Genomic DNA, 15660 nt, shown 5'->3' on the forward strand with positions numbered 1-15660 from the left:
TATAGCTGAGCTGCCTTATTTCTGGCATTTCCATGGTGTTCCCTCCCTGGTGCACGACCATCCCCCTCTGTAACAGGTCCTGCTAGCCAGAGTCACAAAGACCCTACCCCAGCTGAAAGCTTACATACCCACTAATTTTAGAGCAAGACAGGGTATAAGTCTCTTCTGAGAAGATGGGCTAGAACGCCCCTCACCATATGGTTTGGACTCCCGAAGTGTTACAGTTCCTGATGACAGCAAATGCATCGCGGCTCATCCTGTGAGCGTCATAGCGGGTGAGGGCACAGCAGCGGCGCAGGCTGCTGAGACGCTTGTCACCTTGTACCCGAATGCTCACAGTCAGCTGTGTGGCCACCCTGTCATTCTGCGGGTGGAAAAGGATTGAGACCAGAACTAAAGTTACTGTGAGCATCTGGATTCTATATACTGAACTGAGTGAGAGGAAATTAAAAGAACCAGGGTGACAGAATGGTTTGGAAATAGTTGAGTTTAACTTAAAATTTAAAAATGTTTGTGCTATTTTAAGGTGTCAGAAGAAATTGGAGAAGATAATTTGGATGATGCAATATTAGCATATCTAGGAAATTTTGGGAACAGGACAGAATAAATGAAAATGGATTTCCTGATTTTTTTTTTGTGCTGTCCATGCAGGAAGATTATAACAAATACCTACAGTACTATATTCTATTTTGTGACTGAAGGAAGGGCTCATGTAAGTAATTGTCTGAAAGGAAGATCCAAGCTAGGATGTCAATAGATCCAAGTAGGGGATCTATTCTTTAATCTGTCCTGATGCTCTTATGCTTAATAAGAGCAGAAGTTCCCATTTCTTTACAACCCATCTCTAGAAGATACAGTGTAGTGAGCCTGCCTCTAGAGAGCAAAGTCATTGATTCACTTTTCAGTGACGTCTAAGCAGCTGAACACTGTTGAGGCAAAGCAAACTAAGAAACAAAGGTCAAGAGGCAGAAATATAAGGAGTTAAAAATCCTACACAGGGATCCTCTCAAAATGAAAAGATGTTAGTGAGAAGAAATACCCTCGTAAGGCAAACAAGCCAAGAGCAACAACTAATTTTTGGTAAAAATACAGTTTGTATTTTTGTACATTTTGTAAGTACGGTTGGTACAGATTTGTATGTCTTGAGAGAATACAAATTGGCAATGACAAAGGAGTCCTTGCTGACTAAAACCATTCAACTATAACCAAATGCCTACTACGTACCAGGTACTGTCTGGACATAGAGGAGAGAACAATATAAAGTCCAGGCCCTCACTGACCTTATCTTGTAGTAAGAGCTGCAGATAATAAGTCGACATGTAATAGAAATTACTACAAAGTGCTATGGAAAAAAGCAGACTAAGGCAGAGAGTGGTGCCAGTGCTGATGTAATAGGGTGGCTGGGAAAGGCGTCTCGGAGAAGGTGAAATGTAATCAGAGACCTGAATAAATTGAGGGAGCAAATTTTAAGAATATAAGAGCAAAGATTCTCCAGGCTGAAGGAATAGGAGATACAAAAGTGCTAAGGTAAGAGCTTGCTTGGTGTGTTAAATAAAAGGGAAGGAGGCTAGCAGAGTAGAGGCTAGAGCAGGGCGAGTGAGGGGGAGAGGATAGGAGATGAGGTCAGAGAAGTAGCCAGAGACCAAATCATACTGGTCATTATAGAATAAAAGAAAAGAAATCCACACATGACTTAAGTGTGAAGGGAAGCCACTAGAATATTTTAAACAATGAAATGACAGGATCGTCTATGTCCAGAATTCTTTTTGGCATAAAATCCTTAAGCTTAAAGACAGACTAACTTTCAGGGATCCCTACTATGTTGCACTGGATACAAACTGGGAAGACAAGTCCCAGCAGTTTATAAAGAGAGATGAGAATGGAGCGACGCCTAGTGGGCAAAGTCAAATAGGCTCACAACATTCTTTGTGTCACCTCCCAAAGAACAAACATTAACCACCAATCCAGCTAAAAAGGGGCACACAGGTAGTTTTGGATGATTCCTGACAGTATACAGTTGACTTGTAGGGCTCCCAGATGTTTCAGGAGAGGACACATCAAACGATAGCATCAGGAAGGTGAAAAGAAATCCCACACATTGGGAGAAAAAGATTTTGCAAATTATATATCTATATATATCAAGGGATTTGTACCAAGGATATATAAAGAACTCTTAAAACTCAATAATAAAGAGACACATAGCACATTTCAGAAATGGGCAAAGGATCTCAACAGATGTTTTTCCCAAGAGGATCTGAACATGGCCAATAAGAACCTGAAAACCATAATGAGATACCACTTCGCACTCACTAATATAGCTAAAATTAAAATAAAGACAATAGCAAGGATATAGAGAAATTAGAACCCTCTTGCATTGCTGGGAATATAAAATAGTGCACCAAGAGTCTGCTTGTTCCTCAAAATGCTAAACATGGATTACCAGGTGACCCAGCAATTCTACTCCTAAGTATATAGGAGCAAGAGAAAGGAAAAGCATATGTCTACACAAAAATCAGTACATGAATGTTCATAGCAATGTTATTTATAATAGCCAAAAAGTGGAAACAACTCAATTATCAATTCACTGATGAATGGGTAAACAAAATGTGGTATGTCTCTAGACAGCAGACTATTACTCAGTTATAAAAAAAGAATAAAGTACTGATACATGTTACAATGTGGGTGAACCTTGAAAATATTACGTTAACTGAAAGATTTCATGCCAGTCACAACAGGCCACATACTGTATTGTTCCATTTATATGAAATGTCCAGAATAGTAAGTCTATAGAGACATATAGAGCAACTTAGTAGTTGCTTGGGGCTGGGGGAGTAACTGCTAATGGGTATGGGATTTCTTTTTTGGGTGATGAAAACATTCTTAAGTTGATTATAGAATATTTGAACAACTGGAGTATTCTAAAACTACTGAACTGTATACTGGAAATGGGTGAATTTTATGACATGTAAAATACATATCAATAAAGCCTTTTTTAATGAGAAGATAAAGAAATGAATCATCAGATGTAAAATCTTTGACTTAATACTCTAAAACTGCCAGTACTTCTTTGTCACATGGACTATGTTTAAGTGCAATAACTTACAGTACAGTCCCTAAATGTCCCGCTTAATGGCTCTGTACTCTGATGAAAACCCAATGTAGAGTCAGGGTTGCAGGAGTAGTTAGATAAGAAATAGACAAAAAATTAGAGGCAAATGGTAATGAGGGAGGCAGGGGTTGTCAGGTCTTAACACGTATGTTCACAGATCCAGGCTTCTGAAGATCATGTTGAGTTTTATGGCAGTTGCGTTTTATGGAAGAAGACTTATTAAAATTTCTGAGCTGGTATCTTTTTGTACCTTTTTTTTCTACTACATAAGGTAAGGTATTTCAACTGGCACTTAAATCCCAAAGCTCACCCAAGGAATAAAGAAAATCTTACATCATTTCGGTCCTTGATTAGTCTCTCCTCCAGTTCCTGGGCTAATTGCCAAAGCCACCATTGTACCTAAAAAAAGTCGTGAGACTTTAATTTTTCATTTGAAAGCTGTAGGCTTATATAGAACTAGATGGGGACTTTTTTCAGTTCTCCCCCAAATGGAAGTGTGTAGGAAAGTTTCCCCTATAACCAAGGGTTCAACAAATCATAGACATCTTCAATACCCTGACCTGCTCTGGCTCAAGATTGTCATTTTCTTTTCCTGCTGGCATGCCCTCAGGTAAATTTTGGGCATGTTTCAGCTCTGAGAAAAAAAAAAAAAGACACAAACTTGAGGCACAATATCCTAGGCCTTCCAAGTTTCCACCTACCAAAAAATGAGTAATTCCATTTTGAACTTCAATCAGTTTCATTTTAATTTTTTTTAGATGGAAAAAAAAAGAAAAAAAATCACATTAAAGTCGGTCAATTTTCAACACAAAAAGAGAACTTCTATTCCTTTCATACTTTATAGCACAAATGTTCCATCTAACTTAATAAAACCTGCAGCTAACAAAACCTACCCACTAACCCCCTTTAAAGAATCAGTATTGTGTCAAGAATGCCTGCCTACCTGATCTGGAGTGGCCAGAGCTGTTTTTCCTGGGAAGTTCTTGCTGCAGCCAATGGTTTTGGGAAGTTGCCGGGGTTTAACTGGATCATGTTCAATCCCACGGCACATGGCGTATAGCCAAGATCTAATAAAACCAGCAAAAAAGTTTAAGGTGAAAGCAAATGACTAGTTTTGTTAAAACAAAAACAAAACAAAATACCTATATTCTACTACCCGAATATCCCCTTCATAAAAAAGGGAAACTTTGTCCAAAATTAAGTATACTCACCCCTGACAGAATCCCTGCCCTTCCCAGTGAACTTCAGTGTAAGGAGAGGAACACTGGTTATGCTTTCTAAAGCCAAGTCATCATTTGTGTTTTTAGAAAAGTGCCAAGTAAGCCACTGATTTATATCCCCAAGTTTTTTGGTACTTACTAAGCCTAAATACAAAGACTTTAAGAAAATATCTGCATCTTAGCACACATACAAGCAGATGATGTATATATCCAGGCTTCAAAGTAACAGTTCCTATTTACCAACCTGTGTAGGTACCTGAAAAAAACTGCTCTAGACTGATAGGCCGTAGTGATCTAATATTTTAAAGCAAAGGGACCAATGATTACCTCGAGGTACAAATGCTAACATAAAGATAGGTCTAGATTTTACTAGATGCGTTTAACTAGATGAATTTAGTGTCTCCGTAAAGGTCATGATTGAAAAGCATTAGGAATCGCTTACCCACTCTTCTCTCCAAAATGACTCTGGAGCTGGGATTCGGTGAACTGCGTCAGCTCACCCATGTATTCTACCCCCAGGATTTCAATGACAGAGGCCCCCAGCTTTCCTCCAAGACTACGGCTAGCAAAAAAAACAAGGAATTTATAGGTCACATCCTAAATGTCTAGTTATCAGCTGATATAAGGCATTTTGCTTGTGTAAGTAGCTCTCCAGGAGGTTCAGGGAAAATGAGAGCACATATGGGTCCTGTAGACTATTAATATTCTAGCATAAGACTAGATGACTCCGGGAATTCAGATATTCTGGGAGTTAGGACCTGGGAAGATTAACAATAGCAAAAACAAAAGGTTAAAGTCATTAATTAGTCACCAACTCAACTGTATATAAAACTTTCAATTGTATAGGATCTACTACTACCATACCACTTAGGGAATAAAATTCTATCCCCCAAGCAATTCCCTTGCATAGCTAAAGCCTTTTCTATTTAAGAATAAAGTCAAAAAGCTTCGGCCTGGGCTTACGGCTTTCAATCATCTGTCGTCAACCGATCTTTTCAGTCTTATTTCCATCACTATCTTCCTCAATATGTTCCAACTATACTGTTATGCTCCAGTTCACTAAAAATACCTCCTATTTTCTCCTTCTTTGTGTTCAAAACATTCTCCAAATCGGTGTTGCTCTTCTTGTCTCATCTGACTCTCCAAATTGTGCCAAATCTCAAAAAAATCCATGCCTTTTTAATAAATCCTTCTCAGGTTACCCTTCTATGAACTTTAGTAACTATCTGCACAGTTCATTTAGCAATATCTTATGTACAGTCTCATGACAGCACTTTCACTGTTGCTTTGAACTGTTGTATCTTGTCCCTTCAACAATAAGCCTTTGTCATGGACACGCAATTGGCAGGCACAACCTAGTTATTCGTTTTACTTGGCTTCTTCTCTAATGCCTAGTTTGGGAGCCATTCAGTAGCCCTGAACACCTCGGTGTGATATTAGAAGAAAAGAACTTAAAATTGCTATTGATTTTGATATTTTGTAACTGACTTGAATAAAAAGCCCAGAAGGGAGTTAAACATATAGCTAAGAATCAGGTCATTGTTTGAAATTCAGGATTAAGGTCTTCCACAGATAATCCAGAATTGAAGTTTCATTAAGAAAAATGTCTCAGTGTGTTTTTCAAAATTTTCTGTCTTATTCGTATCTCCCTCCTGCCTCCCTGGTACCTTTCTTCCTTGGCTCCAATCCTTCACAAGGAACAGAAGAAACTACAACCCAAGTGCCTTCAGACGTATATGAGTAAAATTTAAGGTGCTCCCCGAATACTTACATTTTGCCAATAGGCATGTGGCTGAAGAGTTGTGGGACTGATCCATGTGAAACCAGGGTCTGGCGGTTGGGCTTGTTTAGTCCACAGGCCAGCTTAGCCAGGACCTGGATTTGGAGCACGGAGAGTGTAAAAACCTCATCACTGTCAACACTCATGCATGCGTTGGCTTGGTAACTATTAACATACACATACACACACAGGCACAGCTTCAGGGCCGTAACTAGTGGTGTCCACATTAAGAACAAAACCAGAAACTCCAGGCATCTCTAAACCTTCACGTCCCACAACATCCTCCGTGGAAAACATGACTCGCTGTCATTATCCTCATTGTCCTTCCCACATCTTCCACTCTCAGTTTTCCCTTAGTCATTTTTTCCAGCCACTTCAAGAGGGTGAAAAGCAGAGAAGCTGCAGAAGAAACTTAAGATGTATTTCTTAATGTGCCCATGTGAAAATGCCAAGACAAACTTGTTCTACCTTACCCCATTTATTTACATTTCTTGATGAATGGTTAGTCCATTTGGAGTTCCAGAGTGAATACGATACGTATTAACCATAATTTAGTATCTCTGAGAGAGACTGGGCTCAGAATCATCTTCTAATAGCAAAAATACTATAAACAAGACTTCAAAATGAAAAAAAAATTAAATCCTTAAGAACTCTTTTCAAAGAATGAGGTACTTCAGTGGTATCATTTCACAAATAAAAATTGGTAGGGAAAGTATAAAATCATTCGTTAAATTCACTGGAGAGATTTCTCTGGAACTTCTACTGGGCAACATTTAGTCTGGTTTGAGTTACTACACTGGGTCTTTAGTTTTCTCTCCCTCCATCCAACCAGAAAAAAACCCCAAACGCTGAGTAGTTTGGCACCTTTCCTCTTATCCGAGGGATGGGGAGAAGGTGGTAACCAATAATCAGTCACTGCCCAATTACTGAGCCTAGTCAGAAGGGGATGAAGGCCCCAGGCCCTCACCACACTTTAATCAGAAAACCAGTGATTCTGCTCCTGGATTATTGAGAATTGTCTGTGTTCCTAAATCAAAATAGTTGTCCAAATTAATAAAATTTAATGATTCCATTTCTCTTATTGCTTTCCTTAGGGAATGGGGACTAGACAAAGCATACAAAACCCAGGCCACTCCACATAAACTGTAATACCAGAATATTCAGCAGGCAGAAAGAAAATAAATAAATTCATATATAAAATTCAAAGACTAGCCTCCTCCTTTCTATATAGCTCAGTCATTAAGGAAATATTTTGGATGCAACTATATAAATAAGGATTTTCTGCAAAATTTTCAGCCTGCTTCTTAGGGAAAAGTACATGTTCAATGTCAATTCCCAGGTTAAAGAATTATTTAGGCTTTTATTTAGTCCTCAACAGGAATTTTTTCCCTTCTTTTTCTTTTTTTAAGAGGGCACAGCTCAAAGTGGCCCACACGGGGTCAAACGGGCAACCTTGTTGTTCAGAGCACACACTCTAAACAACTGAGCCACCCATTCTCCCAGTCTTCAACATGAATTGTAAATAGAAACCCATTTCAAAGTATATGTGTAACAATTTAAATGTCCCATTCATAGCTGTCTTTGCTGTATTCAACTACAGTTATCTGTATTTTTTTTTAATCTACTATTAGCCTTCACCTTATTGTGTGAGATTCCAGCTGAACACTGAAAGCCAGTCTGCCTCTCTATGGCTGCTCTCATTTCTTCCACAATCACTGCTCCCACAGTGAGCTGCAGGTCCGGAGAGGTGGCATTACCAATCTGAAGAGAATCAAGCCATTGCAATAAGCCTTGTTTTCGCATCTCCTCTGAAAAAGTTAAGAGTTCAAATTTAGACATTCTTTAAAATTGAGATTTTATTTACTTGTGTTATCTATTGCAGAAATTCTTAGATTTCAGGTACATTGGATATGTAGGTTTCCACAAAAAAAAATGGCAGCTGTTTTAGACTACTTGATACACACAAGAAAGATCAATTTCCCCTTCATGCTGAAACTTATGGTTTTAATATGCAACAAACATTTTATGTTATCTTTCATAAGCAATGATTTAAAAGTGCATGTTTTGGGCCGGCCGAGTGGCGCGATGGTTAAGAACTCGCTTGGGATGCCAGAGGGCCCCGGTTCGGATCCCACATATGAGGGCCAGTGACACTGCCCTCCACAGCTAAGATGCTGAACAACAGCTCAACCTGGAGCTGGGCTGCCATGAGTCGCCGGCGACGGCGTGGGCTGCAGTCCCTGTGGCAGTGGATTGCCATGGGCTACCGTGTGTGGCCAGCAGCCAGCGTGAGCGGCCAGCAGCCGCAGTGAACGGCCGTCCAGAAGCCGGCGACTGATCTGCCTCGCCAGAGAAGAGCGCAATGATGGTGCCAACTTGGGCCAGTGAAGCAACATCCTCCACAACTAGACTGAAGAACAAAACGACAGCAACTTGTCTGTTCCCCTTTCCCCAATTCCCCAGCACTGTTCCCATCCCCCCAATTTCCCAATAAAAATCTTAAAAAAAAAAAAAGTGCATGTTTTCTCACTCCAGTTCTCTTGAATTTTCTTCCTCCAACTTTCCCTTGCACATTCCCAAGAATTCTGTTATTCAATTCGAATATATTTAGAATTAACTTGTGCTTCAATATAAACTTTAGTATGTAGTATACATTTTTAGAGACAGGTTCCCACTGAATAGCTTAACATCCCATCAGAGGCACTAGAAGATTTATTTTCTGAACAAGCTATTTAAATTAGATGAAGCTTTGGACTCAGGTCCTTGAACATATCTTACTATCCAATTTAGAACTAGCCACAATTTTGAAAAAGCATAAAAAGTTATTATATAGCAAGGAATTAGGTATGTAGGAAATACAGACATGCTGGTTTAAAGAGGCAGTACTGAGGTATGAACACAGCAAGAAAATACACTCAAACAAATCTAGGAGAGGTAGAGTGAAGGTCCACATATAGAAAAGAGGAAGAAGATGAGCACCTAGAAATATTTTCCAAATATTTTTAAATTTATTGGTGTGACATTGGTTAATAAAATTATATAGGTTTCAAGTGTACAATTCTACAATACATCATCTGTATATTGCATTGTGTGTTCACCACCCGAAGGCTAATCTCCTTCCATCACCACATAGTTGACCCCCTTTACCCTTTTCTCACCCCATAATACTTTCCAACTATTGATGATTGCTGCTTCTCTTCTTTGCTGGCTTGTCTTCCTCTTCTAATACCCTAACTGTGGTTACTGAGCAACATTCTCCTCTTCTTTGTATATATGCTTTTTCTCTTGGTGAACTGGTACTAGTTTATGTTTCAATTTGCTTATGCTGAGTACATGCAAATCTTAATCTCAGTCCCCAAACTCTTATTAAATGCCAACCATTATCTCCACTGCCTTATAAAATAAATCTTCTTGAATTTTGCATTATAGTTTTAAACTAAACATAACAAAAAAATCAACTTTTATTATATCTTTTTTCTCAAAGGTTTTCTTTCCCAAAATAACTCCCTATTTCTATTAAAGATTTAAAATCCAAATAATGTTGTCTTCTTTTTTATCTTTCATTCCTCATTATTTAGTTAAAAAAAAACCCACTTCAAAATTTCACATATCCATTGCAACCCACCCTATTTTATTCAGGTTTTCTTTATTCTTGCCTAGGCCACCTCAGGTGGTTCCTAAACCACCTTCTCCCTATATATGCATTCTACACAATTCCCACAAATTAAACCTTCTCAGACACCAATGTTATCAATCTTACCCTCTGTTCAAAATTGCCAGTGGCTCTCTCGCACTTACAAAATAAAGAACCAACTCTATAAATTGGCATTGAAGGCCATCTGCCCTTTTCAATTTATCTTCCACGGATCCCAAATTTGTCACATCCTTACAATTTCCTGAACATACCATGTGTCTACCTTACAACATCACTTATTCTATCTCCCTGCTCTTACTCCTTAATTCTTGTGTATACTCAGGGCTTATCTCAAGTCTCATCTATCATGAGATTCTCTAACTATTCTAGCTAACTTTGGGGTCCCCACTAACGTCCTTTAGCTCTTACTGTAACAAGTACAGCATAATTGTTAACAGAACACACTACAGTCATGGCGGATTCAAACGTTGGCTTCACAGCTTACTATGTGATTTTGAGCAAGTTACCTAATTCTCTAAGCTTTGGCTTTGTTGTCTATAAAATGATGAGAATACTGTACCTCATGGGATTGTTGTGAGAATTAAAAGGTTATGTACAGAGGGAGCCAAAAAATTCTATACACATTTTAAGAAGGAAAAAAACTATATTAAAATTATGCTGATGGTAACAACTTTGAGCACCTCTTGTAATTGCAGAAGTCAAACATGACTTGTATTCACCTTTTGTTACCGGTATATACTGAGTATTACAATTTTAATAGTTTTTTCCTTTCTTAAAAATGTGTATACATTTTTTTTGCCTCTGTCTCTCTCTTGCTCTCTCTCTCTCTCTATATATATATACACACACACATATATGTATATATGTACATATATACATATATATATGTATATACCTATATATGTATATACCTTATACATATTAAGAACGATAAATATAACATCCTTAATTTAAAACTATTTGTTAGGTTTGGAAAACATAATTTGTTGAAATTGCAGGGTTTTCTGGACTCTTTTTCTTAACTAGTAAAGCTGAGTTTTCTCTGCTCCAGATTTCTTCATTATCGTTCTCCCAGATTAGGTAGTTGCAATCCTGTTCCTCTATATCCATTCAATTGAATAGGACCACAGAAGATAAGCAGCATTCCTCTGTTTCTCTTTTCTAGTTAGTAAGAAGAATCTATAAAATTTGTGGTTTTTCTTTGACACACTGTGGTGGAGTAGAGGGAAAAGATTCAGGTAGTTTTTGTTGAAAAAATGCCCACTAAAGTGAGAAAAAGACTTTCCTTTTCCTATTGGATTATCTGGGTACCTTTGTGAAAACCAATTGAACAGAAAAAAAAAAGTGGGATCTATTTGTGTACCCTTTATTCTGTCCCATTCATCTATATGTCTCATCTTGTACCAGTATCACACTGCTCTACTTACTGTAAATTTATAGTTAAATCTCTTTTTTTGGCATATTTTATTCAAATAGTAGTCTGATCACACATGAGCCAAGAACATTCAAATAAACCCAAAAGAAACAGATGTTAAAGTTGGTCTTCAAACATTATAGCCAACAATGCCACGTTTGCCTGTGACCTCGCCAACATAAAACCACATCCACACCTCAGTGGCCACCAAACCATGTAGCAGAGCTGCCTTAACTGAGAGATGTTTAAAAGCTACCAGTTTGAGCACTATTGACTAATTTTTTTCAAGCTCTGAATAACTGTAGGGATCTTAGCAGGGGTTGGAGGAACCAGCTGAACCTTGGCATAGTACCAAAATGTGGCCAATTGAGGCTTCAGGTAAGTCAAGGCGGTGTTTACCAGCACTGGGGCCTTCTCTGCAAGGTTACAGACAGATTGGGCCACGGTTCTAGGATGGAAAGTCCATGGCCTTGAACAGCCAGCTGAATGTCTGTGGTTAAATCTTAAACTCAGGTAGTGCAAATCTTCCAACTTAGTTCTTTTTGAAAGTTGTTTGGCTATTCCACATCCTTTGCATTTCTATACAAATTTTAGAATCAGTTTGCCAATTTCTACAAAATCCAGCAGGGATTTTGGAAGGGAATGCAATGAATCTGTAGGTCAGTTTGGCTCCCCAAATTGAGCTCTAATAACATTTAGTCTCTTGATCCATGGGTATAGTATGTCTCTCCATTGAGTCCATATTCTTTAGTTTCTCTCAGTGATGTTTTGTAGTTTTCACTGAACGAGTTTTTTACATATGTTAAAATTATCTTTAATAATTTCATGATTTTCATGCTATTGCAAATGACATTGCTTTTTAAATTTCAATTTCCCATTTTTAATTTTAGACTACAGAAATACTATTGATTTTTATATTGACTTTGTCCTCTGCAACCTTGTTAATCTCACTTATTCTAGTGGTTTTCTTGGGGGGGGGGCGATACATTTCTTAGGATTTTCTATAAACATGGTCATGTCGCCTGCAAAGTAAGTTACTTCTTCCTTCACATCTGAATATCTTTTATGTCCTCTTCTGTTCTGATCAGACCACCTTGTGCCCCCAGTACAATGCTGAATAGAACTGGCCTAACAGTGAGTATTGATGACTTGTGCCAAAACTTCAGAGTTAGACTGATAAACCTCTAGCTAGACCCCACAACTCCAGGGACCATAACTACAAAAGAGAAGTCCCTGTACAGATAACAGGCATGCCCTCTTCTGTGCTACAAGCTGATTGGTGCCTTCCAAGTTCCATCAGGCTGTATGTACCTTGTAGGCAGAATGGATCATCTCACAGTTTGTAGGACTGAGGTCCTTGTTTTCTTGCTGGCTGTCAGCAGCGGGCAGCAACGAGAGCCTAGCCCTGGGGCCTTCTGCAAAGACGCTCAAAACCCAACAGCTTACTTCTTCAAAGCCAGCAAGGAGTCTCTTTTTAAGTACCACAATTCTCACCTTTGACAGTTGATTTATAATTTTTTGTACCACTGCACAACTGTTTTATGTCCTATGCATTCAGAAGATATTCAATATGTGCTTAGGAAGAAATGAATTACCAGCAAGCAGAGAAAAGAGAGAACAAATGAGTTCCATAGCTAACACAAACTAGTTACAACATGGCCCTGAAGGGAAAGTTTTTACTGTAGCAATTTTTGAGTGTTATCCTTAAGTAATACTCTATTTTGGAAACAGAAAATACAAAGTAGCAAATGTAGCATAGCTGAGCCTGACTGCTAACTTTAAATCCAGTAAGAGGCAGGATGGTAAAGGTTATATGCACTTAGGTCAGCTAATTTCTGTTATCATTTTTTGTTGTTGTTGCACACATCATATAAAGACTCAGGAATATGGTATGAAATATCATAAACCATTTACTAAACATTCCAATATTTTGAACACTATAAATAATATGATGTCACTACATCTGGAAGCTTAATATTTAAATTGGACACACTATTGCAACACTTGCATAAGACACAGAAATAAGATTTCTTTATAAACATTTCATTGGCATTTTAAATAAAAATGTACATATATGAGAAAGATAGGAGTAGAAGAAAGAGAAGCATGCCCATCTGAGTTAATATCTGACCACCAACAAAGGTGTGTTCCATCATCTTAGGAGAGCTAGCTATTCAACATGAGTTTCATCCAAAAACCAATGTGATAAGTAATAATAGTTCCTACTCTGAGGTATGTGGGTTTCAGGGTTTGTGAATCCCCTGAAAACTGCGTGTAAAATTATCTTATGTATAGATATATATTTTTTTCTGAGACAAGGAAGGGTCCAGAGCATTCAACAGATTTTCAAAAGGGTGTATAGCCCTCAAAAAAAGCCTTAAAGAACCAATGGTTTAAAGCATTATAAAACAAATCCCAAATGTTTATTTAAAAAAATAGGCCACACAATAAAATGTGGTAAACAAAGCGAAGACCAAAGAAAAATTTACTTATTATGATCAGTAAATTTCTGACTCTGGTCCCAGAATAATAAAGAAATCATGACATGTTTCATCATCATCAAATGGTTATGTACCATAACTTTGCCTCCTTTAAGTGGCACATTTTTATTGTCCATTGTATTTTCCCTAAAGAACTAAAGGATCTGCAACCTCTAGCTTGATAAACTCTCCTATATTAGGATCAGAGAATAAAATAATTTCTCAATGGTCCTTCCCCCAAGATTCCCTGGACAGTTCTACAACTATCACCCTTCAACACAACTTGTTAAAGGCATATCGTACATCTGTTCAACAGTAAAAGGCAACTTGAACATCTCACATCTTATTTTAAAACATGAAATCCAGGGTCGGCCGAGTGGCGCGATGGTTATAAGAACTGGCTTGAGGGCCGGCCGAGTGGCGCGATGGTTAAGAACTCGCTTGGGATGCCAGAGGGCCCCGGTTCGGATCCCACATATGAGGGCCAGTGACACTGCCCTCTACAGCTAAGATGCTGAACAACAGCTCAACCTGGAGCTGGGCTGCCATGAGTCGCCGGTGACAGCGTAGGCTGCAGCCCCTGTGGCAGTGGGTTGCCATGGGCTACCGTGTGTAGCCAGCAGCCAGCGTGAGCGGCCAGCAGCCGCAGTGAGCAGCCGTCCAGAAGCCGGCGACTGATCTGCCTCGCCAGGGAAGAGCACAATGATGGTGCCAACTTGGGCCAGTGAAGCAACATCCTCCACAACTAGATTGAAGAACAAAACGACAGCAACTTGTCTGTTCCCCTTCCCCCAATTCCCCAGCACTGTTCCCATTCCCCCAATTCCCCAATAAAAATCTTAAAAAAAAAAAAAAAAAAAGAACTGGCTTGGGACGCCAGAGGGCCCCGGTTCAGATCCCACATATGAGGGCCGGTGACACTGCCCTCCACAGCTAAGATGCTGAACAACAGCTCAACCTGGAGCTGGGCTGCTGTGAGTCACCGGTGACAGCGTAGGCTGCAGCCCCTGTGGCAGTGGGTTGCCATGGGCTACCGTGTGTAGCCAGCAGCCAGCGTGAGCGGCCAGCAGCTGCGGTGAGGGCAGTCCAGAAGCCAGCGACTGATCTGCCTCGCCCAGGAAGAGCGCAATGATGGTGCCAACTTAGGCCAGTGAAGCAACATCCTCCACAACTAGGCTGAAGAACAAAACGACAGCAACTTGTCTGTTCCCCTTCCCCCAATTCCCCAGTAAAAATCTTTTAAAAAAAACAAAACATGAAATCCATAGGAAATTCACCATTGTAACCAAAAATAAGCTAAACCCTCTTGGAGCTTTTTCTGGACAAATCTACATTGTTTCTACAAGTAATAACAGATTATCTTATTTATCCCCCAAGAAGTTAACTTGCTACAGATTTGTTGGAATCCAGATAGTTTCTTTTTGGCTTTTGTCCAACATTCAAAGCTTTTTACTGAAAGAGCTCTTCTGAATAAGAACAATGTTACAAAATAATAGCTCTAAAAGTATGTTACAAATGAAGTAGAGAATAGATACATTGTTTTGAATATAGTCATGATTTAAAGTACTAGAAAATGTCTAGGAAAAAGGTAATCACCCTGTTGAAAAGCTTCTAGATACAGAATTCTTTGCTCTGGAAGATTCAGCTGAATTCCACTCTCATAATATTTGATTTAACAAATGTAAGACCCAGATTCTCTTAGATCTGGTATCTAGAACTACTATAATCTAATATTACCACAAAAGCAAATTTTTATTGCCTTAATTTTATTCTAGCCTAAGAAAATATTTTTAACCATCAAATTCATTTTGATTTTTTTTTTTTTTCCCGCTGAGCCATCATGCCACCTTTTGGCAGCTCAGCGGCAGCTCAGCTTGGGCCGGGCATCAAACTGCTGTTGCTCAGAGCTCAAACTCTTGAGCGAGCTCTTAACCAACTGAGCCACTCGGCCGGCCCTCATTTTGATTTTTAAAGCACTTTCATGCAGATTACATCACAAGTT

The 15660-nt window shown here is 38.9% G+C and overlaps 1 protein-coding gene and 1 pseudogene across 2 annotated transcripts in view; both read right to left on the reverse strand.

The window, feature by feature from the left end:
- POLH (DNA polymerase eta) overlaps nucleotides 1-15660 on the reverse strand; it is a 28782-nt gene that overhangs the window by 3167 nt on the left and 9955 nt on the right. For both annotated transcript variants that reach the window (XM_019642836.1, XM_019642837.1), the window contains 6 exons: nucleotides 7748-7917; nucleotides 6101-6204; nucleotides 4772-4891; nucleotides 4053-4176; nucleotides 3443-3508; nucleotides 195-364 (listed from right to left, as the gene is read on the reverse strand). In XM_019642836.1, the coding sequence (XP_019498381.1) occupies nucleotides 195-364; nucleotides 3443-3508; nucleotides 4053-4176; nucleotides 4772-4891; nucleotides 6101-6204; nucleotides 7748-7917 (754 nt within the window). The remainder of the gene's footprint in view (nucleotides 1-194; nucleotides 365-3442; nucleotides 3509-4052; nucleotides 4177-4771; nucleotides 4892-6100; nucleotides 6205-7747; nucleotides 7918-15660) is intronic.
- Nucleotides 11227-12195, reverse strand: LOC109382863 (ATP synthase subunit g, mitochondrial pseudogene; annotated as a pseudogene).

This window comes from Hipposideros armiger, unplaced genomic scaffold (assembly GCF_001890085.2).
Source record: "Hipposideros armiger isolate ML-2016 unplaced genomic scaffold, ASM189008v1 scaffold_72, whole genome shotgun sequence".
NCBI classification, from domain to species: Eukaryota; Metazoa; Chordata; class Mammalia; order Chiroptera; family Hipposideridae; genus Hipposideros; species Hipposideros armiger.